At 45.0% G+C, this 25,313-nt stretch overlaps 2 protein-coding genes and 1 pseudogene across 6 annotated transcripts in view; 2 read left to right on the top strand and 1 right to left on the bottom strand.

Annotated features, from left to right (window-relative positions):
- The window catches only part of LOC119916213 (NLR family CARD domain-containing protein 3-like), a 795,320-nt gene that overhangs the window by 607,788 nt on the left and 162,219 nt on the right, over positions 1 to 25,313 (bottom strand).
- LOC119904557 lies at positions 5,459 to 7,946 on the top strand (annotated as a pseudogene).
- LOC119901687 (bifunctional epoxide hydrolase 2-like) lies at positions 16,270 to 25,237 on the top strand. Of its 5 annotated transcripts, XM_038717394.1 has the most exons (18): positions 16,271 to 16,504; positions 17,665 to 17,743; positions 17,883 to 18,045; positions 18,141 to 18,331; positions 18,412 to 18,534; positions 18,953 to 19,024; positions 19,155 to 19,250; positions 19,363 to 19,441; positions 20,881 to 20,915; positions 21,297 to 21,323; positions 21,587 to 21,672; positions 21,752 to 21,863; positions 23,592 to 23,666; positions 23,756 to 23,798; positions 23,898 to 24,000; positions 24,088 to 24,157; positions 24,895 to 24,975; positions 25,070 to 25,237. In XM_038717394.1, the coding sequence occupies exons 1-18, from the start codon at positions 16,401 to 16,403 to the stop codon at positions 25,214 to 25,216; spliced, it is 1,686 nt and encodes a 561-aa protein (XP_038573322.1). In that variant the 5' UTR covers positions 16,271 to 16,400; the 3' UTR covers positions 25,217 to 25,237. The 5 variants fall into 5 exon arrangements, with proteins under 5 accessions (XP_038573238.1, XP_038573575.1, XP_038573322.1 ...); XM_038717310.1 differs by having other exon boundaries at positions 16,270 to 16,504; positions 23,898 to 24,157; XM_038717477.1 differs by lacking the exon at positions 16,271 to 16,504 and adding an exon at positions 17,175 to 17,326 and having other exon boundaries at positions 23,898 to 24,157.

Consider the following 25,313-nt stretch of genomic DNA (forward strand, 5'->3'; position numbering starts at 1 on the left):
GGGGCGGACAGGGATAGGAGATCGCGGGGCGACCGTGCACGCTGCGGACGACCGGTGGTCGTTCCCTCTGGCTGGATGAAGCACGATCTGCTGGTCGTGTCTGGGTCATTCCAGCATGCTGTAGCTGTTTCTGCTGGGGTGCCACCTCCACTGTGTTTGCACCTGTTGTCATCTACGCAATAATTCTTAGTAAATCACCCATAACAGGTACGACAATTGCACGTTCAATATTTTAGAATGCGCACGCAACTTCGGGCCCACTGTGTCATAATTTAGACAAAGATTCACACATTTAAGGCTTAAAGCAAGATTTTGCTGAAAAGGTAAACTTTTAAACCAGTCAAACCACAGTTCTATATTTTAGAATGTATATTTGCTTTCTCCCTGAGCATTAGACGAGAAGATTGATCTCGTGTCTGTAAGGTAAATTGAAATCTACAGCCAGCAGCTGTTTAGCTCAGCTCATCATGAAGAATGGAAACAGCTGACCTGGCTCTGCCAAAGGTGACAAACTCCACCTTCCAGCACTTCTGAACTTCTTCTTCGTCTTTTGTTTAAATAATACACACAAACTATTTCTTGGCTCTGTGCCAGGCAACCAGCGCAGACGTCAGGAAGTTACTGGTCCGGGCCAAGAAATAGTCCAGCACATAATCGTTTTCACACTCGGGTTGTTGTGTAAAAATGAGATTTATCGCTTTAACTAGAGAATTTCCGAGGTGCTGGTAGACGGAGCCAGGCTAGCTGTTTCCAGTGCTTATGCTAAGCTAAGCTAACCTGCTGTTTATATTTATCTTACAGACAGTTATTAGCGTGGTTTTGATCTTCTCATCTAACTCTGCAAGAATGTGAATAAGCACATTTCCCTACGTGTTACATTTCTCGCCTCCTCTTGCAGGTGCTGATGAAGCAGCAGGACGGCATGGTCAGCGGTTTCGGCCGTCTCGGCGAGGGTCGGCAGCCGTCCACCATCTTGCAGCGCCTCACCATGCCCTACGTGGATCGGCTCACCTGCATGGAATCCACCCAGTTGCGCATCTCTACTCGCATGTTCTGCGCCGGCTACGACACAATAGCCAAGGACGCCTGCCAAGGTGACAGCGGCGGGCCGCACGTCACTCGCTACCAGAGCACCTATTGCTGCGCACGCAAAGGCAAATACGGAGTCTACACCCAGGTGACACACCCCGTCCTTGCTTGTGAATGACCGAGTCTTTCGGGGATGCTCCTTTTATACCCAATCATGACACTCGCTTGTTTCCCGTTGTTCACCTGTGGAATGAACGCCCTGGGTTTTTGAAGGTGTTTTTTGAGCATTCCTCAACTTTCCCGGTCTTTTGTTGCCCCTGTCCCAGCTTTTCTGGAACGTGTTGCAGGCATCAAATTCAAAGTCAGTTAATATTTGCAAAAACAATAAAGTTTATCAGTTTGAACATTAATAACTTGTGTTTGTAGTGTATTAAATTGAATTTAGGTTGAAAAGGTTTTGCAAATGCATGTATTCTGGTTTTATTTAAGTTTTACACAACGTCCCGACTTCATTGGAATTGGGGTTGTTTATTATTGGGTTGTGATTATTGATAAATTAATGTGCCCATCACTTTAATGTAAAAGCTAATTTTAAAGACTTTTAAACTGCTGGGTAGTTTAACCTGTAATAATACATTGTTATTAGTTAATTTATATTTTACGGAGATAATGGATCTAAAAAGTAATGCAGTAAAAAGGTACAACATTTTCTCTGAGAGATGCAGAGGAATAGAAATGGGAGATGGTGGAGACCAGTGTCAGCCCATGGCCTACTCTTTGAACTGGGAGCACCGCACAAGCTGGAAGAAGATCATCTGAGCTGTGTACCACAAACCATCATTTGACCATGGACAAACTAAGTCCCGCCCCCGAAGAGGGGCGTGGCCTGTAGACCAAAAGTCATGCGCCTCATTTGCCTCAAATTCTCATTCAGTCTGGTGTTTTCAGACCTGTGGCGTAACTATCCATCATATCCAGGGCAACACTGTACATCACATCCTGAAATGTGATTTTTTTACTTCTCTCTCATTATGTTTCAGAAATCTCTGAGTGACCGCCTGCACCCTAAGGACTTCAGCGAAAACATCCTGATGCATTCTGGGAGGACTGGCGTCGCCAAGAGACGGGGGGTCGGTCTGACCCAGACGAGTGTCGCCGTCAGCTGAATGTTTCACATCCCCTCAGTAACAAAATGTTCTGCATGAGGAACCAAAATGGAGCCCAGGGAAGATCAACTGGACCTTTAGGGAACCCAAATGGCGCCCAAGGAAGATCAGCTGGACCTTTAGGGAACCAAAATGGCGCCCAAGGAAGATCAGCTGCACCTTTAGGGAACCAAAATGGCGCCCATAGAAGATTGACTAGACCTTTAGGGAAACAAAATGGCGCCCATAGAAGATTGACCAGACCTTTAGGGAACCAAAATGGCGCCCAAGGAAGATCAGCTGGACCTTTAGGGAACCAAAATGGCGCCCATAGAAGATCAGCTGGATCCAAAGGCGCCATGGGGAGGCTGAATAAACATACAGTGGACCAGAACCGAACCCAAAATGGTAAAGCGGCGCTCAGTTTTTATGCTCTGTACGGATCCTCATAGTGTGAAAAACAGTTTAAGCGTAGAGAATTTATTGCACCTGTAGAAGAAACGCTCTTATTTTAAATCAAGAAGACTTTTCCTTTCATTAACAAGTGACAAATACAACCTCTGAATAACGCAAAAGATCCAATATGCACTCCAAAAACAATAAAATCCCAAATAATTTCAATCTTTTAGATCAACATGTTCTGTGTGTTTATTTAGTAAAATCTGATGAGGAAACACGCCCAATTGTTTAATTTAATTTTTTCAATTTATGAAACATTTTCATTACTTTTATCAATTATTATGGTTCATTGACTTACATAACTTTTTTGCATTTGAAGTAAAAATACGAGTGTAGGCCCTGGCGTACCTTTGGAGGGACCAGGGTCTACATTTAGTTCTAGGGTCTTTCTTTTTCCCCAGGCATTATGAATAAAAAGAGAAATGAGACTATCTCAGTGGCTCCAGGCTCAGTCTGCACTGCGCGTTCAAAAACAGTTATACACAGTATATGTGGATAATTAAAAAGCACATTTACTCACGCTTGATTACAGCTAAGAGGTACTTCTACTACTTTTATTAGTATTACTATATTGTACTTTTTACTTCATTTATCTGACAGCTTTACTTACAAGTGACTTTGCAGATAAAGATTTTACATAACAAACACACGGCTACTTTTTAAGATGAACACTGTTAAAGATTAGCCCAGTATTTTTGACCATTTCCACCTTTCAGATATACAAGGCCCGATCCCTCCACTACCGTCTCTTCTGTTGTCCCTCGTGTCGTCTGGTGGCTAACTTCTGGTTCAGCCCTCAACAACCCTGAACGGTGGCTCTAAAATGAAAATAGAATGAGATTATATGGACTGGGGAAAGAACATCAGCACTCCCATGCCACCGTTTAATATTCCACATTAATGGACCGCACGCCCTGCCTCAGCGTGACAACTTCAACTTTATCTTAGACCTTCATCCAGATCAGCCTGATCTGAGAGTATGATTTCTTCTCAAGCCTAATTTTATTGAGGAATAGAAGATGAAACCTCCAATAATTAATATGTTAAAGTTGTTTTGTGTTGTTGAAATGAAACCGCCGTCCTAAATGTCTAAACTCGGCAGCCAGGCTTACTTGGAGAGGAGGTTCCTGAGGAGCTCCAGAGCTCGGGCCTCCAGGAAACCTTTCTTCTGTGTGACGGGGTCGTAGGTGAACTTCTGCTCCAACTGCTGCAGCTTCATCAGGGGCAAGTTCAATCTCAAAACGTTTTGCAGCATTTTCAAATTGAACGACATGTGTCCTTGCAACGTTGCGCAACGTTCTGCAACGGGCTTCAGGTAGCCTATGTTTTCTCCCGTTTGGTGGGCGTGTCTCAGGTGTTACCCAATCAGCTTGCATACACAGCAGGGTGTTCAGGTAACCACCGTTTCCGTTGAAACCGCTGAAGACGGAGAGACTAGACAAGTTAACGGCAAAATCTAATATCGTGGCGGAAAAGTAAAAAACTTGAATTTTCTGACATTATAGTCACGAATTTATGAGAGAAACTTCACTTTGCAGGGCTGCAACATCACACACACACACACGTCTGTCCTGTATTATGCACGCGGTGGGAAATTATATTAGACTTCACATCGGATTTAGCAGTGAGGAAATAGGTGAGTTTAGCCCACAATCACTACCATGCACCTCAGAGACTTTGCCTCAGTTTAGCTGAATGAACAGAGACTGCAGCTCTGCAGCTTCTCAACATTAAAGTGGAGCCGCCATGTGTTGGAAGCCAGATCTACACAGGCTGTCACCTTTTTCTAGTAAGCTGCTCCTACAAATATCCAGGGACGGATCGGCCATCTGCTAATTCTGGCAAATGCCAGAGGGGAATATGGAGGCGTTTGTTGTTTCCCAGCTAAAGTTATAGTGGGATACAAAATAGAAACTGGGATCCAGAGAATGTCTCGTACACTAGAGCTTCTACTGTTCATTAAGCTCTACCAAGAAGTGTTGCATCAAAGAATGGAACTTGATCTAAAGTTAACAGGAAGGTTTTTTGTGCTATAACTAAGTTACTGAAAAGATCCTGAAACAAAGAACTGTAAGTTACTGAAACATACTGAAACATCACATTATACACTAAAGACATTTAGAAAGCTTGAACTTGTCTCTTTGGTCCCGGACTGAATGGGCCCCTCTGACTAAACAACTGGCCCCAGCCCGGCCCCCTCAATAAAACTGGTCCAGAACTGATTTTAAACTCACTGGTTTACAAAGAAAAGAACAAATGTGATCAAATGGCAGCTTGTGATGCACCTGTGTTTAGAGTCCTCATCACCTTTTACACACATGGCATCATTTCAAATCAAAAAGCTGAACTGATCGACTTTATTAGTGTTTGTTTGGCTTCTGGTTCTCACTGACTGCAGCTTTGACTTCAGTTTGTCCTCCTTTATTTACACTTCAAAGAAGTGAGAACATGATTATACAGCAGTTTAAGGATTTTAGGACACTTTAGTTTGATTACTGTCAGTCAGCTGGTTTTAACCAGTCAAAGAAGAAACAGAATTTGAGGAAGAGTTGGAGAAATACGGAGCCAAGAAGTATTTTACAACTAAAAACTTTACAGTCTTCAGACAGGAGCAGGTTTTAACCGAGGCTTCGCTGTAAATGAGGAAACAAAGTTCAATTCCACAGAGCTGAGTCCCAGCTTGATGACCCCTCCCTCTTCCTCCTGCTCTCCAATCACAGCGAGCTCCACTCTGTCCATATATTTCCTTGTTCCCTCCCCTTCAGATCTCCAGTTTGAAGATGGGTGTGACCAACATGTGCTGACGTGCAGCAGCTGACAGGCTCCATTAACTGCAGAGACACATCCTGTTTAGATCAGAGCTCAAACTAGCTGCACTTCTGAGGAAGTGAAACTCAGACAGTCGTTGCCACTGAGAGGTGAAATGGCGCAGAAAGGAGTTCAGCTGGACCGAGAAAAATTCTGCTGTTCGATCTGTCTGGATCTGCTGAAGGATCCGGTGGCTATTCCCTGTGGACACAGCTACTGCATGAACTGTATTAAAAGCTTCTGGGATGTAGAGGATGAGAAGAAAATCCACAGCTGCCCTCAGTGTAGGCAGACCTTCACACCGAGGCCTGTCCTGCTGAAAAACACCATGTTAGCAGATTTAGTGGAGGAACTGAAGAAGACTGGACTCCAAGCTGCTCCTGCCGATCACTGCTATGCTGGACCTGAAGATGTGGCCTGTGATGTCTGCACTGGGAGAAAACTGAAAGCCCTCAAGTCCTGTCTGTTCTGTCTGGTCTCTTACTGTGAGAAACACCTGCAGCCTCATTATGATGTGGCTCCGTTAAAGAAACACAAGCTGGTGGAGCCCTCCAAGAAGCTCCAGGAGAACATCTGCTCTCGTCACGATGAGGTGATGAAGATGTTCTGCCGTACTGATCAGCAGAGTATCTGTTATCTCTGCTCTGTGGATGAACATAAAGGCCACGACACAGTCTCAGCTGCAGCAGAAAGGACCGAGAGGCAGAGAGAGCTCGAGGTGAGTCGACAAAACATCCAGCAGAGAATCCAGGACAGAGAGAAAGATGTGAAGGTGCTTCAGCAGCAGCTGGAGGCTATCAATGGCTCTGCTGATAAAGCAGTGGAGGACAGTGAGAAGATCTTCACGAGCTGATCTCTGATGGAGAAAAGAAGGTCTGATGTGAAGCGGCAGCTCAGATCCCAGCAGGACACTGAAGTGAGTCGAGTCAAAGAGCTTCAGGAGAAGCTGGAGCAGGAGATCACTGAGCTGAAGAGGAAAGACGCTGAGCTGAAGCAGCTCTCACACACAGAGGATCACACCCAGTTTCTACACAACTACCCCTCAGTGTCAGCACTCAGTGAATCTACAGACTCATCCAGCATCAAGATCCGTCCTCTGCGCTACTTTGAGGATGTGACAGCGGCTGTGTCAGAAGTCAGAGACAAACTACAGGACGTTCTGACAGAGACATGGACAAACATCTTAAAGACAGTGACTGATGTGGATGTTTTACTGTCAGAACCAGAGCCCAAGACCAGAGCTGACTTCTTAAAATATTCACGTGAAATCACTCTGGATCCAAACACAGCAAACACACTGCTGTTATTATCTGAGGGGAACAGAAAAGCAACAGTAATGAAAGAACAACAGTCTTATTCTCGTCACCCAGACAGATTCACTGGATGTCTTCAGGTCCTGAGTAGAGAGAGTCTGACTGGACGTTGTTACTGGGAGGTGGAGTGGAGAGGGGGAGGAGTTGATGTAGCAGTCGCTTACAAGAACATCAGCAGAGCAGGGGAGCTGGGATGAATGTGGATTTGGGCGTAATGACAAATCTTGGGCCTTATTTTTTCGTAACAACAGTTATAACTTTTAGTTCAACAAAGTCCAAACTCCCGTCTCATGTCCTCGGTCCTCCAGATTAGGAGTGTACCTGGATCACAGTGCAGGTATTCTGTCCTTGTACAGCATCTCTGAAACCATGACTCTCCTCCACAGAGTCCAGACCACATTCACTCAGCCTCTCTGTGCTGGACTTGGGTTTTCTTGGTCTTCTGGAGAATCTGCTGAGTTCTGTAAAGTCAAATAGTCAGAAGTCATTTCAGGGACAGTGGGTTAAATTCTGTGTTTTAATCCTTCAACTTATTTTGTCTTCATGTTTGTTGCTGAGAGCTGATTGTTGTGGCCTTGACCTGTCAATCAAACATTGTGGGCGGTACTTTGAGGTCTTGTCATTAGTTGCTGTGTAAATGTTTGAGTTTCTTTAGGCGGCGCTCCTTCCTGTGTCTGTTTAGCCATGGAGGCTATCACTGCTCAGGATGACTTTTGTTTACCTGAACTGACTTTTCTCTGCATGAAAATGGAAACTTGTCTGAGCTCTAAATGTTTGTTGAATATTTGGATTGATGTATTTGTATGTTGTTGTTTCTCTTCCACTGCATGGGTCTGAAGAGAGAAAGCAGCAGACCTTCCTTTATCTCAGAGATTTTGTTCTCACTCTGGAAAGAAATCTAGAATTACATTCACATTTATTTGTTTGGCAGACCAAATGTTGTTGTTGTCATCCAAAGAGACGTACAAATGAGGGACTGTGAGGTATTTTAAAGTGTAATTCTCCTGATCAGAATCAAAAAGGAGCTCATTCTTTTCTTTGACAGCTGAGATTCTGCTCAAACACACTGATTGTGTGGATGAAGTGAATCTGTGCATGAAATCATTGAACAAGAGTCATTTAACAGACTTTACTGATGGGATGTGTGAACAAACTGAAGGTTTACATGATGAATAAACAAACATGAACCAAGTCTTTTCTTCTCGTCTTCATTCCAGGGTTTCATACAGAGCTGATGGAGAACATGTGAAACTAATCTGAGAGTAGAACTGAGGCAGTTTCCTCCTGAAACACCACAAAGTACAGAGTTCATGTTTAGAGCAGAAGAGCGTTTGTCAGTCAGTCTCTGTCCTTTCAGCTTTCCTCACTAAAACAGCTTTGTCACAGAGAAATGAGCAGAGTTTTCTGTCACTTGGTGCTTTTTACAAACAATTTTGTTTGTTTGTCTGAAATGCATCTAAAACAGGCACCATGAGGGTTCCTGACAGCTGGGACTGATTTATTCCTCCATCACAGCTAAAGTTACTCCACCTTTTCCAGCACAGACCAGCAGCTGGAAATCCAGTATCAACCTGTTTTAAACACAGCCTCCTGTATCACTGCAGCTTCAGTTTCTAAGGTGAGGACAAAGCAAAGCACTCTGGGTCGTCGCTCCACATTTACATTCGGCACAGAGGGAGCTCGTTCCGTGAAAAAAGTCCATTTCAGTTTAAAGTGTGAGCAGGTGTGAGCTGGAAGAAGTGCTTTTCTGAGTGGAAGTGAAGCTGCTGCTAACTGAGGGGGAGACTGAGACTCTTGTGAGGAGAAAAAGCAGCAGGCAGGAGTCTCTGTGCTGATCTGACACTTTAATGTCCCAGTGGTCCCTGAACGCAGCAGTCTGATATCTGGCTGTTGATTTAGTCCCAAAGCAGAATGTGGTAATAAAATGTTGTCTGATAAATCAGCTGTGATGATGAAAACAAGCTAAACTTCCACTGCTGCTACCATTACTACACCTACTGCATTACTGCAGACACTTATTATTACAGTAAGAATGATCAATATGATGGATCTAATAATATATACAAGTCTAAGTGTTGACAGCAACATCGCACAAATAAATGTAATGAAGCTCAGTGTGAAATATGCAGTTTTGATGAGTTAAAGGACATGATGACAGCCTGACACTGTAGTTTCCCAGCATGCTCTCTGTTGTGTCAGGTGTTTGACTGGTCTCTTGTCTGTGTGTCGGTCTGCAGAACTGGAGGATCCACGTGGACCAGATGCATCCACAGAGAGACGGGATCAAGTCCTCGCTCAAATGGGCCAAGGTGCGTTCACTGACCTGGTTCAGCAATAACAGCAGTGATGGCTGTTTAACAGATGTCTGTGTGTGTGTCTGGCTCCACCTGCTGTTTAATTACAGAGGACAAGAACTTTTTAATATTTCCCTTCACTACAACGAGCCTCTGTGGTGAGATACTGCAGTACTACTTCTTGTGAAATACTACCAGTACGCTGCACCAAGTATTAATGTTTTCACTGCATATGTGCTCTAAATGAACTCCCTGCATTAAGCCTGTCACCATTTCAGCGTCGTTCCTGTGAGAAACGATATTTTATTGAGCTGCTTTGTTTTGGATGAAATGACAAACAGAGTTGAAGTTGAGCTTGAATGGAAGGTAACTGACAGTGAAGAAGAAACACAGAGCGAGTTATCCAGAAAGCAGGAACATTCAAACTATAGAGGCGTTGTTGTCTTTAAAGTCCAAAGTCTGTGTCTTAAATGAAGGACTCTGATGGAACAGACGATGCAAACTGTGAGAAGTGACGACAATAAACAACACAGGTTAGACAGTGAATGGGCACAGTCCACTCGTTTATCTTCTCCCTGATCTTCTGGGGGAAACGGCTGATGATACAACAGCACACCTGTCAGCCTGCACCTGATACCATGAAGCTACCATCATTAGATTCTTCTGTTCAGCTTCATTGGCTCAGTTTGAGCAGATCTGACTAGATGTGATTATTTGAAGGGCTTTGTCCAAATAAGCTGAAACAATCCTTTGCTCATTTCCAAACAGTTGTTCCAACAGATTTTGCCTCGCCATTTTGGACGACAAATGACCACAAGCAACATGTGGAGCAGGTGCACCTCCAAACCTCCAAAGAAGTGAGGTGCTGAAACATCAGGCTCTGAGTTCTGAGCCATCCTGAGCTCGATGGCTCTCTGCTGGAGTATTTGTGATTCAACATGTGCAGCAGATTTCCTTTCCTTTGGCTTAGTGTCTGTCAGATGAGCCCTTCCCTCCATGTTGTTAAACATGATTCCACACCATTAGATTTACTGGATACTGTGAGTTGTGCACCAGAGCTTCAATTTTGAGAATTGCTGCTTTTTCCTGTTCTGTATCATTGTGAACTGCAGGAAGTGTAAATGGAAACGTCTGATGAGCGTTTGTGACAGTTGACATTTTATAATAAGTCATGATTATCTGATAAATGTGTCAAAATAAAAAGAGAATTGTTAGTTGCAGCCCTAATACTAATTACTGCCATGGCACACATGATGTAATAAGTGTTTTGTCTTAACAGATCATGGCACAACAGTGGACAGCTGGTCAAGTTTCTGTTTGGCTGCAGGAAAATGAACTAAAGGAGTAGCAGCGAGCCTTCTTAGCTGAGCCTTTGGATCAATAAATGAGATCAAACGAGACAGAAACACTCGGTGCAAAACACAGAGAGGAAAAGATCATCAGGTGTCAAACAAGGCAAGTTTAATCTACAAAGCACTGATGGTTTGACAGTTTAAAGAGTTTGTTTTCATGTATTCATCTACTAATGAAATCATAATGTTTGAGTTTCAGCATAGATCTGCATGATATTGACATGTTTGCCAACATTTGCTGTTGTCACGTTTTATTTATTAGTAAACTGACACAGTGGATGATGTCAGTTTAAATCACAACAACAGTTATCTCACAGCGCTTTTCATAAAAGAGCAGGTCTAGACCATAATCTATGATGTTATATACAGAAACCCAACAATTCCCACCAAGAGCAGCACTAGGCGACAGAGGCAAGGAAAAACTTCCTTTAAGAGGCAGAAACCTCGAGCAGAACCATGACTCAGGGTGGGCGGCCATCTGCCTCGACCGGTTGGGGTGAAGAGAGAGAGAGAGAGAGAGAGAGAGAGAGAGAGAGAGAGAGAGAGAGAGAGAGAGAGAGAGAGAGAGAGAGATTTTCTTGATTTGACACCAACATTTATTTGCCATTTGCACTGTACAAAAAAACCATACTATATTACATTACTAGATACTTTGCATTTACATGTGTTGCAAAAATTTAGATCAGCACATCTCAAAACTTAATTGTCCCTCTGTCACAGAGCAGAGCGCCGCCCCCCACAACCCCAAACCACCTCAAATGTATCCAGGTCATCCGCAGCTCTGTAAAAACTGAAGTCTAACAGCAGTCTGGACTTAACCATTTTCTCAAAAACAAGAACCACATCAACATCTAACCCTTCCTCCACCTTCCGTCTCCGGGTCATATACGCCGCCATCTTTGCTTGTCCTAAGGCAAAGTTCAATAGCTGTAACATTTGTTCTTCTGCCGACGAGTGTATCTAAATCTAAAACCACAAACAAAAATCTGCTTTGTAAAAACTTCTCCATATCTATGGAAAATATTTTCCAACAGCACAAACAAATCAGTGAGATGAATGCACTCTGAGAAGCAGTGAAACACCGTCTCTCTCTCACTGCAGAAGGGACATTTTTCTTCTACATCAGCATTAATAACAGAGATGAAAGAGTTCACCGCTACACTGCCATGAAGGATTCTCCACTGCAGGTCTGCATGTTTCTTTGTACAAAGACCTCCAGGCTGCTTTAAAGTCAGGATCTAAGTCCAGAAAAACCCTCCATGGGGCGTCACTACGTCCACTCAGTGTTCTCTGATTCAAAGTTTTCACCATCAGTTTATAGAGAGTCTTTCCTGAGGCGTCCCCCAAAGAAGCGCCTACAGGGTCCACAAACTCAAGTTGAAAACCAGAACAGTTCTTAAAACCAGGAAAAAGCCTAATGGCAGGATAGAGATCAGTGCAGTTTGGCAGCAGGGTTCCAACAGAAAAGTCCACCAAAAGAGAGCACTCACGCTCCACCATCCAAGCCGATCAGCTAATCCAACAGGGTCGTCCAACCGAGGCCCAGCTAGCTCCACCACCTTCCCCAGAGTAGAAACCCCTGCAGTGTGAAGACTTCTGGATAGCGTGGGTCCCCCCCAGCTAGGACAATCCAAGAGTCCTCCAATCAGCACAGGCTCTTGTAGGAGCCAGTACAGAGAGTCAGCCTGCTGCTGCCTCAGCAAAGTCCACACTGAGAAAATACTCCTGTAAAAAGCTGGCAGAGATGATGTGCTCAACCCCTTACAGTCTGTCAGAAACATAGATTCATCCGTAGACCACCAAACCGCTGCAGGATGCAGCAGGATAAAGGTCTCCAGACCAGGTCTGTCGGCCCAGTGAGCAGTCTCTGAATGAACTGAAGACGGAAGGCAGCGCCTCTGCTGGCCAGATGGACTAGACCCTGTCCACCCTCCTCCTTAGGAAGGAACGGGACACTCTGAGGTACCCAATGCAACCTGTCCCAGAAGAAATCAACTAAAACCCTCTGGATCTTTACCAGAAGAGAAGCTGGGGGATCAATGCAAGCCAACCGGTGCCACAGAGCAGAAGAGACCAGATTATTGATCACAAGAGTGCAACCTCTGTAGGACATTTTAGGTAAGAGCCATTTCCATTTCATGAGCCGACCGTTAACCTTTTCCAAGACATTGTTCCAGTTTTTCTGCACAAACATTTCAGTTCCCAGAAAAACTCCCAGATATTTCAGTCCTCATTTTTCCCCACACCAAACCTCCAGGTAACCTGAGCCGATCCCTCAGCCTCTCCCCCACCATGACAGCCTCACTCTTCCCCCAGGTTACTTTAGCAGAAGATATGCAGCCAAACAGATTTACAGAGTTCACCAACATATCAACGTCTTTCTGTGTGTTAACCAGCACAATGACATCATCAGCGTACGCCGACAGTTTGAAAGAGACATCACAGTTTGGAAAACAAACACCACTCAGATCGTTTCTTAGTTTATGGAGCAGAGGCTCAGTAGCCAGAGAATAGAGCATGCCAGACAGAGGGCAGCCTTGTCTGACCCCCCTCTGAACACCGAAAGTAGCACTCAGACCCCCATTAATTTATAGAACACTTGCAATGTCACTATACAGAACCTGGATCTGGGCTATAAAGCCTGGGCTGAACCCAAAGGCAGCTAGAGTTTGCCATAGATACTGGTGTTCAACCCGGTCAAAAGCCTTTTCCTGATCTATGGAAATCAGACCAGGGTCTACAGCCAATGAGCTGGAGACCTCCTGAACATCACGAAATTAAAGTAACATTGTCACTCATGAGCCTGCCGGGCACACAGTATGTCTGATCAGTATGGATAACAGCAGCCATCACCTCTCCAAGTCTGGTGGCCAGGACCTTGGACAGTATTTTATAGTCTGTGCAGAGCAGGGAACCTGGTCTCCAGTTCTTCAGCTCCTGCAGCAAAGTGATGACCGCCCTCCTGCAGCTCAGAGGCAGCCGACCTCTCTCTGTGACAATCTCCGACAAGTCTTCACCCAACACCGACCAAAAGGACTTGTAAAAATCAACAGAGAGACCGTCTAGGCCAGGAGCTCTTCCACCCTGCAAACTCATCAGAGCAGTGTGCAGTTCATTGAGGCAAACGCGAGCTTCCAACTTTACATTGGCCTCAGCATCCACCTGAGGAAGACCAGTGAAGAAGCTGCTCCACAAACCTGGATTTTCTGTCAGTTCACACGTAAACAGATCTTTATAAGTTTCCTAATCTCAGAAGAGTCTGAGATTGCAGAGCCACTGTCAGATCACAGAGAGTGAACTATTTTTCCTCTCCAGACCAAAAAAGAACTGAGAACGTCCATCTGTGTGACGTCGAGGAAGCGTGATCTGACCAGAGCTCCCTGCGCTGCAGTGCCCGGCAGGCTGGACAGAGCCGACTTTTTAGATTTAAGGGAGTCTAAAAGCCCTCGATCTCCTGTAGAAACTACCAAACCCTGCAGTTCTACCTCCTGAGCCTCCAGGTCCCTCATAGATCTGGTTCCATCTCTAGTGACATTACAAGAGAACTGTTGACACAACTGTTTAATCTGAGATTTACCAAAATCCCACCACTGTTGAACACATGTAAAATTGGGTTTACAAATTCTGTGGTTAACCCAGAAATATTCAAAGGCTGCTCCAAAAGCCTTGTCATGAAGCAGGGCCGTGTTCAAATGCCAATAAGAGCTTTTTAGACGGACACTCTTTATAAAAACAGAGCAAACAACAAGAAAGTGATCTGAGAAGCCCACTGGGTGAATGTGACAGCTTTAAAAAATGTTCGCATGGTGTTTAAAAAGAGTACAGGTGATCCAGCCTGGCCAGAGATAACACATTGTCTTTACAGTGACTCCAGGTATACTGTCTGTGATTAAGATGAGGCTCCTGATGATTCCTGTCAAGCTTTGGATTTTCAGTACAATTAAAATCCCCTCTTAAAAACAAATACTCATCACTATTACAGTTCTGGATGGTGTCACACAGAACATTAAGCACCGCTAACCTGCCTGCTCCACTGGTTTCTGCATAAACATTAACCAACACCAGGTTAACATTTTCAAATTGAGCTTCAACCTTCAATAAACAACCCTCAATAATTTCTCTACTTTATAGGAAGAAGGTACAAAACTCTTGGAAAACACAAATCCCACTCCTCCAGACACTTTCATTATCTGTACTACTGTGTGTTTCCTGAATCAACATCACATCTATTTTCTTCAGCTCCGTCAGCTTAAAAAAAGCAGTTCTTTTAACATCATCCCTCCATTTAGGTTCAAAGTGCCTCTGTTGAAATCACACACGGAGAAAAAGAAGAGAACGAGAGGAAACAAGAAAAGAGAGAAACACAAGTTTTTTTGTTTAAACATTATCAGCTATTTGTGCTTTTACTCTGAGTACCAGTTTCTTTAAACGATAGATTTCCTGGTCTGTTAGTACATCATCCTCAAAGTTTCCTGATCTTTTTGTCAGAGACTTAACTGACTCAACAAATAGTTTCAGATCCAAAAAGTGGTCTTCCACTTTCACAAGCCTGGCACCTTTAGTTTTCTGCAGGAACTTCCTGACATCAGCAGGGGAGTACCGATCCTGCTGGTCCTGCCGGGTCACTCTCTGGCCCCTCTAAAGATGTCCCAGCTTCTGTGCCTGTAGTTATTTTGATGGCTTTTGCATTGCTATGGACCTGTTCTGAAAGTTTCCTTTTTTGTGATAGTTTTAACATGTCATCATCAGACATCTCTTGTCCTCACACACTGACAGATTATCACGCACATCAAAATATTCTTTATGATCAGTGTTTTCCAAACTGTTGGGACACTCAGTCTGTTTATTCTGCTCTTTGTTTGACCCCGTCTCAGTCTGCTGACTATCACCGCCAGAGCACACAGGGGGGTCCCCCTCCTCGGGAGCCTGGCCTGAGTGGTGTCCAGCCCCGGTAAGTCTCCGGAGGGGCCGGAACCCCCGACACCCCCTCTCCAGCAACATCAGCTGCTCCCCCCTTCTCTCTGGGCAGGAACGAATCAAATGTCCTTCCACACCACAACCAAAATACTTCATGGTCTCTGACGAGGCAAAAACCATGTAACTAAACCAGTCTACTTTAAAGTTAAAAGACAGACTGAGCTCATCAGTGTTATCATTAAGAACCATGAAAACCTGCCTCCGGTGACACACAACATGTTTGAGCAAAGGGGATCTGCAGCCCAAAGAAACCATTTTGATCGGCATTTTTAATGACTAACCAGCGGGAGAACGGGAGTGAAAGTGTCATGAATAACTACACCTGTTTCGACCACATCACTAACTTTGGCCGTGCTGTCCAAAAGTATAACAATGGCTCCATTCATGCAGGAGGCAGACTTGACGCTGCCGCAGCCCCCCCACCTCTACAGAGCACTGTGCAGCCGGCACCAGTTTGATAGCATGACGGCGTGTCAGCTGCTCAAACTCTGCACCACCTTCCACAACGGGCATGTTGACCGACTAGGCCCGCAGCAACACGCTGCGAAGCCAAAAAACACCTGAACATCTAGCAGATACTTTTATCAGGAACTATATGAAACACGGAAGAGAAAATGAACACGTAGAAATGTTATTCACTCACTGCACCACACTGCAACTCCGCCATTCACCCAGAGAGAGAGAGGCAGCCTGCACGATATACACAGAGGTACAGACAGTGAAGGTGCGGAAGAGGATTATTATTCTGACTTTAATCTCAGAATAAAAAAAAAAATCACACGTGGCCCTAATCCTCTTCCGCATGTTTGCATATTGGCACAGAGAAGTTTCACTTTGACCCTTCTCCCAGTCAAGCCTGAACTTGCAGGATAAGTGGGCGGAGCTTCTGTTAGTCCGTGCAAAGGGCAAAGTTTCCCCTGTTGCGTGAGCAGAGCCTTCCTGCAGCAGCAGCAGAGAAAACACATTCCTGCTGGACGACAGAGACAGAAACATTAAAGCTCCTTTCACTCAGGCTCAGAGGAGATGGCTGAGAGGAAAGCCGTCTTGTTCAACTTCTGGGGAGTTGCTGTCTCTTCCAGCCCTCGTGATGTTTTCCGCAGGTTGGAGGAGTTGCATCACCTGCCTGGGTAAGACAACATCTCTGCACTGTAAAAAATTACGCAATATGACTCGGTGTTTTAGGGAAACTGCGGTGCATCCTGCGTTAAAATCTCTAAAACCTGTTAAATAATCTGTCCAAGCAGGAAAGAAATGTGCCTGGAGTGTGTCGGTGTGGCAGAGGTTTGATGAATCTTATTAAAAGAAGAACACTGCTGTTACTCTGTAACACATTGTGCAACTGCAAACAAGATCAGACAGCAGGTTCTACATGGCCAAAAGTAAATGGACAGCTGAACCCCCATGATTAATAGGTCACTGCCAAAGATGAATCAGTCACATTGTTTTTGTGTTACAGGGATCACAGTTCACTTATTTTAAGCTCTGCCTTCTGTCTTAAATGGTTAAATATGTAGCACCATTCACATCTACCAAACTAGTAACAGTCACCAGCTTCCTTCTGGACTTTAACAGTTCAGTCCTCAATAAAGCTGTAAAACTTCCCCCTGATGGCTCATAAAAAATGTGGGAGTAAATTTCTTTTTGGCAGCTTCCATCCATTTTAATTTGAGATGTACATCTGCAACAGTACTGTAGAATCTGGTTTACACAGATGGCTGCAAAGTTGTTAATAATTGTTAATCTGCTCCATAAATTTAATGTTCTATCCTTTAATCAAGCAAACAGTTTCTTTCTGGAGCTGCTTTGTGCACGGGGGCGCTGCCATGTAGAAACAGGAAAGGGACACAGAGTTGAAGGAGCACTATTGACCCGGACGTCCACATGTAGAAGACACTGAAACCCCAAATGAAAGCTGCTTTAGATAAAAGTGTCTGCGAATGAAGATGAGAGTAAGTAAAATACTCACTGTCCATTTACTTTTGGCCATATACTGTATCAGCTGTGCCATCCAATCAGGTGCAGGCTCAGCCTTCACTATATTTGCAGACTGAACTAGATGCAGATTATAAGTGTGCAGCGCTGGTGAAGACACAGTGTGTGTGAGCTGAGTCTCCTGTGGTTTCATTACTCCACACAAACAGCACTCGAACTCTGATCTGTGGCATCTGTCACATGTTTAACCTCCTTTAAAGCCACCAGACAGACTCGTGTTAATGTTACTGACTCATTCACGTGGACTCGCTTCTTTTCACGTCTTTCATCTTGTTTGTCTCTCTGTGGTTCTCAGTGGTTTTCTGTCCGCCGTGGCGTCCCGAAGGGACAGCGCCATGAGCCGGGCGGAGAGAGGTGAGGTGACCCTGTCTCAGGTGGGTGAGGTCAAAATCATCTCTTGATTTATTTGATGTCTTCTGTCCTCGCTGTTACTGAAGGTGACTGAACATGGAGGTGAAGAAGAGTCCTTGGATGGGCCCTTTACTGCCTCCTCCATCCTCTGTGTGTGTGTAGATGATCGCAGCCTTTGAGGCGGAGTGTGTGAAGGAGGCCCAGGTCAGGGGTGTGACTCTGCCGTCCGATTGGTCAGTCAGAGGCCTGCTGGAGGAGCTCAGGGAGGCGATGATGGACGTCCAACCAGCCGTGCTGAAGGCAGCCGCCGGTCTGCGTCACCGTGGTAACTATGCATCAACACATCTGCACGGGAAACACACACAGCTGTGGCGCCCGATGACATCACCAAAGGCTGATTCTACGCCTCCATCCCATCAGGGTTACTGACGGCCGTGCTGGCCAATCACTGGCTAGATGACAGCGCGGCTGGAGACGGTCCAGCCCGCCTTCTGTCTCTGCTGGGCGGCCATTTTGACCAGGTCCTCCAGTCCTGCCGCTCGGGTCACAGGGTCCCCGAGTCCTCCGCGTTCAGCTCTGCTCTGCGGCACCTGGGAGTGACATCGCAGCAGGTCGAGGACACGCCCACACACACACACGAGTGTAAATCCTGGTCCGGGACAGCGCGCTCAGCCTGTCGGTCTGATTTCAGGCTCTGTGGTTGGACGCAGATGAGGAAGGTGTGAAGGCAGCAGAGGGAGCGGGGATGAAGGCCGTCTTGGTGGAAAATCTGGCCGACGCTCTGGACAAACTGGCCGACTTCACTGGAGTTCAGGTGTGACCCGGAACTATTTGATCTTATACTGTGAGAGAAACAAAAAGCTAAAGAAAAGGTGATCTAGGAGCTTTTTCACTCTGTAACTTCTCCATCTTGTTGTTTGCATTTCATTTTGCTAACCTGAATCTTGACAGCCTCGCAGCATCACAGCTTTCCCACATTCATTCATTTAGCTGTTGTTTACTCCACGTTTCTCGGGAACCGCTGCCCCCCATCATGACAGAATTTGCGTCTTTAAGGTAAAGAAAAGAGAAATGAGGCTTTAGTGCATAGAAGCTGGAACCGGCGGGTGATGCAGGAGCAGCAGCTGGTGCCAGAGGAAAGGTCATGTTGCTGCCTGAATCAGTCAGTTTGACCTCAGACAGCTGCTGCGCTAACATCAGCACGCTAACATCCACACTTCCATGTGTTTCAGGCTGCTGGAGCAGAGAGTCCTCCGCCCTCCTGCAGCCCAGATGAAGTGTCTCATGGTTACGTCACCATCGGGGTAAAGATCTGGATCGGGGTCAACACAGAATTCTCCTCCTGCTGTCTGTTTAGGAAATGATGGAAGTCAGACGCAGCTGAAACGTTGCTTTCTCGTGACATTAATGATAATTCCTCTGTGTGTGCGTCAGCCTGGTGTGAGGACTCATTATGTTGAAATGGGCTCAGGTCCACCAGTTCTGCTGTGTCACGGCTTCCCTGAGAGCTGGTACTCCTGGAGGTACCAGGTAACGTGTTCAGACTGGATTTCACCTGAAAGTTTGGATGTTGTACACGTTTATATATTGAAACTAAAAGCAAACACTCGTGTGCCTGAACATCCTCTCCTCTCTCTGGTAGATCCCGGCCGTGGCAGCAGCAGGGTTCAGGGTGTTGGCTCTGGACATGAAGGGGTACGGAGAGTCCACAGCGCCCCCAGGTGTGTGTGGGTCAAAGGTCAACACTAAATCGCTCTTTTTAACGTGGAACCAAAAATCCTGCTCCTCTGAATGGAAACAAGTTTAAATTACAAATAATCAAAAGATAAAGTAAAAATGTTTCCATGAGAGTTAAACAGATACACGTATAATAGACAAAATGTAGTCAAATAAATGCAGAATCAAAAGATCAGCAGAACAGGTGCAGATCATACACAGGAAATAAAAATATAAACGTCCGAGGACGGTTAAATATCTCACAATAGAAACTAAACTTTATATATTTACTAAAATATGGCGACGACGGGCTGAAATATCTGGAGAAAAAGTCAAATATTAATCCAAGAACATGGAAATCTAGAGTTAAATTGTTGCGTGTAGGTTTGTCCAAATATTCCAAATAAGAGTTGATAATCATAAGAATCAGAACCCTGAACATGACTTTAAAAACAGTGACATGAGAAAACACGAGCACTTCAGCTTCATCATCGAGGAAATCTTTTGTATTGAACCCAAATAATCATGTCAATAAAAACAATGAGCAGAAACGTGGACTGAGTTTGGCTGAACGGTAGAAGACGAGGTGACGCACATTAACCTGAGGCGGGACGATACGAGAAGAGCTGCAGGGAAGGAGACTTCACTTTCTGCAGGTCCGGCAGAGACCAGGAAGTCCACAGTCCACGTGGAGCAGCTCAAAGACAGAGAAGAAGAAGATCCATCCAAACCCGCTCCAGGGATCAGCACACGTCCTGCAGCACATTGTTGCCCAGAGAGCTTTAATTTAATGAGGGGAGATGTCCACAAAGACTTTTCTCCTCCTTCAGTCGCTCTCACTCTAACTTGTGTTTCCTTTCCCCTTCCCTCGCCTCACAGGTGCGTCTGATTCACCTCCTCACTTTCCTGTCAAACATGAAAAAGGGCTGTTCTGCACTTTTTCTGCTCCTTTCTGCTACTAAAACAATCTAAAAGCTGCTGCGTCTAATGTGTCTAAGTTAGAGGTTAAGAGGGTAAAAGGGCCTCGCTCACAGTCACAGAAGAAGAAACCTGAGAAGGAAAGGCTTTCTGAGCGAGAAGATGAGGATACAGCCATTATTCATATAGCCAGACAAACAGTATCAACACCTCCCAGATGATCAGAGGGACGTGATGCATTGCTGTAGACTAAATCCCCAACAGGAGAGAAAGGAGTTAAAACCAGCTCCACCTTCAACATCTCCAGCAGTAAAAGAGCTAAAGTTCATGTTGCTGATAAAACTTACATGCTTTTACTAAAGGAAGCTTTGAATGCAGGACTTTTACCTGCAGTGGAGTATTTTCTCCGTCTGGCGTCAGGACTTTTCCATTTTGACCTTTTACTGTGTATAAAAAGCATTTTACAACCAGCAGATTCTGAAGGTTCATGTTCTTACCTGGTTACCTGTCGTTTCTCCGCCGACAGACACAGAGGAATATTCTCAGGAGCAGCTCTGCCAGGTACAAACTCACCAACACACGCTCATCTTCATGGTTTCACTGAACAAAAGGAGAGAAACATTTACTGAAACACACATTAAGTGTTGAGGATGACTGCGCTGCTCCACGTGACCTCAGGGTTTTACATGTTTTTACATCATCGGAAAGTAAACAAAGCGTTTCCCAAAGCAAAGCCTAGTTTTTTAGCTTCATGAAGGCATTTTTTATTGTTCTTGGTCGACTTGTTTAAGCCTTTAATGGTTTAGTGTGACATCATGTGACAGAATGGTTGTATTTAACCAGATTTAACCATCTCTCCCTCTGTTTGTTATCGTGTCACCGCCACACAAACAGTAATGCAGCTTACACAGAATAATATTAAAGGTTTTCTCTCTCTTCAAGGATTTAATCACATTTCTGGACAAAATGGTGAGTAATAACATATCACACGCACTCTTACCTCAGCGGCACAAATTTCTATTAACTGAAATGATGAAAAGAGTTGATGGAAGTTTGTTTAGTCCAGAAACAGTGACATTAATTTACAGTAACGTCTGAAAGTTTCTCTTCACTTTAGTTCAAAATAAACCTGCAGAGACTTTAAACTTGCTGCAGATATTCAGGCGATTATCTCAGTTTGTCGTCCGCGTCGTGTTCTGATGGAGAACCCAGATCTATAATATCTTCTCCAGGCGATACCTCAGGTCACCCTGGTGGGTCACGACTGGGGCGGCGTTCTGGTGTGGACCATGGCTCAGTATCATCCTGAGAGAGTCAGGTGAGCACACGCACAGGTTCAGGTGCGCCTCCCAGATGCTCGATGCTGTAGTAAAACCTGTTTGTTGTTGTGTGTGAAGCGCTGCGGCGTCTCTGAACACTCCTCTGTTCCCCGCCGATCCTTCTGTAACTCCTGCAGAGAGACTGAAGGCTGAACCCAGATTTGACTACCAGCTCTACTTCCAGAAACCTGTAAGTCTGTCTGCAGCATGCTAACACGCTGACACAGGCGGGACTTCAGATCAGTTCAGATCTTTGTTTGGTGAACACAACGATGGCTTTATATTTATACGACAGACGACACACGGCACGTTATATCGTGAGCCGACAGGCTGAGCTCTTTATTCCATTATGATGAGATCTTCGTCTGCTGTCCCTTTCTGTCAGAGACCAGCTGCTTCACAGTTATCTGACAGCTAGAAGAGAAAAGGAAGGGTTAAAAACAAACATATAAATGTATGACTGCACATGTGCAAACAGGCAACTGTCTGTCAGCTAGTGTTTCATATTTAGAAGGTGATGATGTGTCAGCGTTGTGTTCTGCTGGCTGAGTCTCCAGCTGTGCTGGTTTTCCAGCAGATACACAACATAATGCAACACAAGACGAGTTATTACAGAAAATCAATGAGGAACAAAACAAACAAATCTGAGCACATTAGCAGTAAAAGGAAAAAAGCTGCCACAATAAAATAAGGAGCACGAAATCTAAACATCCTGCAGAAATGAAGCAGCACATTTGTTTTAAAAAAGAATATTTTCATTCTTTCTTTCTTTCTATACATTAAACAACGAGCCCAGACTTCAGAAAACCTCCCTTGGTAATAGTTAGTTTTACTTCCGTCTCCAACAGGCTTTGTCTGACTCTTCAGTGGCGGAGAACAACTGAACCTCTTGGAAACAGAAAAACGCCTCAAATAACAAACCGGAATCAGGAAAAACTCCTCAACCATTTGGCCTAGATGCAGAATTCTGGTCTCCTTTGAAAGGTCCATTAAAGACTAAATGGAGATGCAATCAAGGAAAATATGATGTTTTCATCCTCACCTGGAATAAAATCTATATTTTAATAGCAAAATCACCATCAAACCATCATCCAGCTCATTAGAATTCAACAGAACATCTTCTAACACAGCAAGAATACAGCTGTAACTGTAAATGTGATGAAAAGAAACTAATACACAACAGTTATTACACACTTTTCCTAAAATATAGCAGCGAATGTCCATGTTTTGGCCTTATTTACTGTTTATATGTTCACTTGTATTGGGAGTTTTCTTCAAAACACTATTTCTGGGTTCCAAATAACAAAGCTTCCACAAGATTGAAATATTGATAAAAACAGTGAATATTCATCAACATTCCTGCGACCGAATGAATTCCCGCTTTAAAGGCCCAGAACGTGAGAAGAGAGGAGATTCTGGCTCCGGTTTATTTAACCACTCTCCAAAACGACTGCTTATTTCCAGAAAGGAGAAACAAAACAACAGTCCCACATTAAAGGAAGAGAAGCACCTGCTTCCTTTCTCAGAAGCTTCACTTAAGTAAAAGTGAGACTGCTGTCCAGCCAGATTCACAGCTTTTTATGAGAGTGAAGAATTTCAGTAACATTATGTGTATGTCCTGGTGTGGTTAGCCTAGCTTAGCATAAAGACTGGAAGCGGGGGGAAACTGTTAGCCTGGCTCTGTCCAAAGTTCAGAAGACAGCTTTAAAGTTCACTGACAGACACTTTAGATCTAGTTTAGTTCATCTGGACACAACCAGAAATGTGAAAAGGATCATTTAAATAAACCAAAGTATTTGTGTTTTTCTAGACGGCAGCTAAAGAAGACGAGCCAGAGATTTGACTGTGGGACTCGCATGACGATAGAGCTCTGGATCTGTCCACCTAAACGCAAAGTGTCCACCTGTGTGTGTTGCAGGGCGCGGCGGAGGCCGAGCTGGAGAAAGACTTGGAGAGGACCTTTAAGATTTTCTTTTTCAGCAGCGGTGAAGCGGTGAGTAGACACACACGCACGAGTCCAGTCCGCACAGGCAGAAAAATCCCCTTCGTGTCACATAAGAAATGTTGCGTTTCCGTCTTCAGGCGAAGCGTCCTGCCGTCAGCACCGCAGGAGTCTGCGCTCGAGGTGAGCCTCCACCCTGAAGTCTGAGCCGGGACTTCATCCCGAATGATATTTGAAGAGCTCATTAAAAAGCCCGGCAGATACTGACACGTCCCGTTACAGGTGGTCTGTTTGTGGGTCTGCCGGAGCAGATTCCCCGGAGCTCCGTGCTGACGGAGGCCGACCTGCAGTACTACGTCAGCCAGTACAGAGAGCGAGGCTTCAGGTGGCTCAAAACAGGACACGGTATCTGTTCACAGGCCGCTAACATTTTCATACAGAGTCGATCACCGTCTTGTGTTTGGTTTCACAGGAGACCGTTGAACTGGTATCGTAACGGGGAGGCGAACTGGAGGTGGATGTGTTCTCGTCCCACTGCAAAGGTTCGTTACAGAGCGCATTATGAGACGCCAGCATCTCAAACAAACATTTAAGAAAACAAACCAGGCTCTAAAACTGGGTTTTAGAGCATTTTCAGCTCATTTAAACTTCTGGAAACCGACATATCGTATCGTCCTGCTGGAAAAGGTTTAATGTCAGAATATAGGTGAACATCAAAGTCACCATCAGGCTGCTGGATTATCTGTCACAGTGTTTGTGTTCCTGCAGCAGCTGGACGAAGATCAGCTGAAGAGAAATTTACATTTGCCCCTAAAAAGTGCCGACCCTGTTTCTGATGTTGCTGTATAAGTCAGGTTTCTGCAGGCTTAGTAGCGTCTGACTTCCTGTCTGTGGCCCTCAGCTCCGAGCCCGTCGCTTCCTACTGAAGACGGAAATCTTTAAAAACATCTCACAGATATTTAGTTGCGGTTTTGTTTCCTAAAGCAGCTGCTCACTGTGGTTTTTATCCAACAGACAGGAAGCAGTGCATTTGTTAGGGACTATTTTCAGCGGCGGATGAATCCACAGGTGGCGGGTTTGGGGCAGCAGGACGGTGTGTGTGGGACTGAGTCAGAATAAAGTACAGAGTGTGTTCATGGTGATGAAGGAACATGTGACCCAGTGCAGCAGAGAGGCTCACTGATGCTTTGACTTCAAGTTCAAAGACTGATTTTTATTTCCACTTTAGAGGACTGAGATGCACAAGAAAGTCTGTCTGTCACTGTGTGTGTGTGCTCAGCTGCTGATGCCTGCTCTGATGGTGACGGCAGGTAAAGACCAGGTTCTGCTGCCGGCCTTCTCCAAAGGGATGGAGGACTTGGTGAGAAAAACAGCAGCGTCCTTCCTGAAGACAGACAGAGTGATTATAGATTATTGGAAATGAATCTGACCCGGTCTCTGTTGGTGGACTGCAGATCCCGAACCTGAGCAGAGGACACATCGAGGAGTGTGGACACTGGACTCAGATGGAAAGGCCAGCGGAGACAAACAGCATCCTGATATCATGGCTTAGAGAGACGCACAAGAAGGCTGGAGGCGTTAAAGTGGCCCCCAAACTGTGAGGGGGAGGGAGGGAGGAGGGAGAGAGGAAGGAAGGGAGGAAGAGAGGAGGGAACAGAGGGAGGAGAGAGGAGGGAACAGAGGGAGGAAGGGAGGAAG

Source organism: Micropterus salmoides, unplaced genomic scaffold (genome assembly GCF_014851395.1).
Source record: "Micropterus salmoides isolate LMB-PRFRI ecotype aquatic unplaced genomic scaffold, ASM1485139v1 Ms_hic_scaffold_1, whole genome shotgun sequence".
NCBI classification, from domain to species: Eukaryota; Metazoa; Chordata; class Actinopteri; order Centrarchiformes; family Centrarchidae; genus Micropterus; species Micropterus salmoides.

Bases quoted from the DNA above. Each gene is read 5' to 3' on its own strand.
- LOC119901687 (XM_038717310.1), top strand. From the start codon at position 16,401: ATGGCTGAGAGGAAAGCCGTCTTGTTCAACTTCTGGGGAGTTGCTGTC. The intron at 19,025-19,154 runs GTAAAGATCTGG...TGTGTGCGTCAG, and splicing joins ATGGTTACGTCACCATCGGG to CCTGGTGTGAGGACTCATTA. The intron at 21,324-21,586 runs GTGAGTAATAAC...TATCTTCTCCAG, and splicing joins TCACATTTCTGGACAAAATG to GCGATACCTCAGGTCACCCT.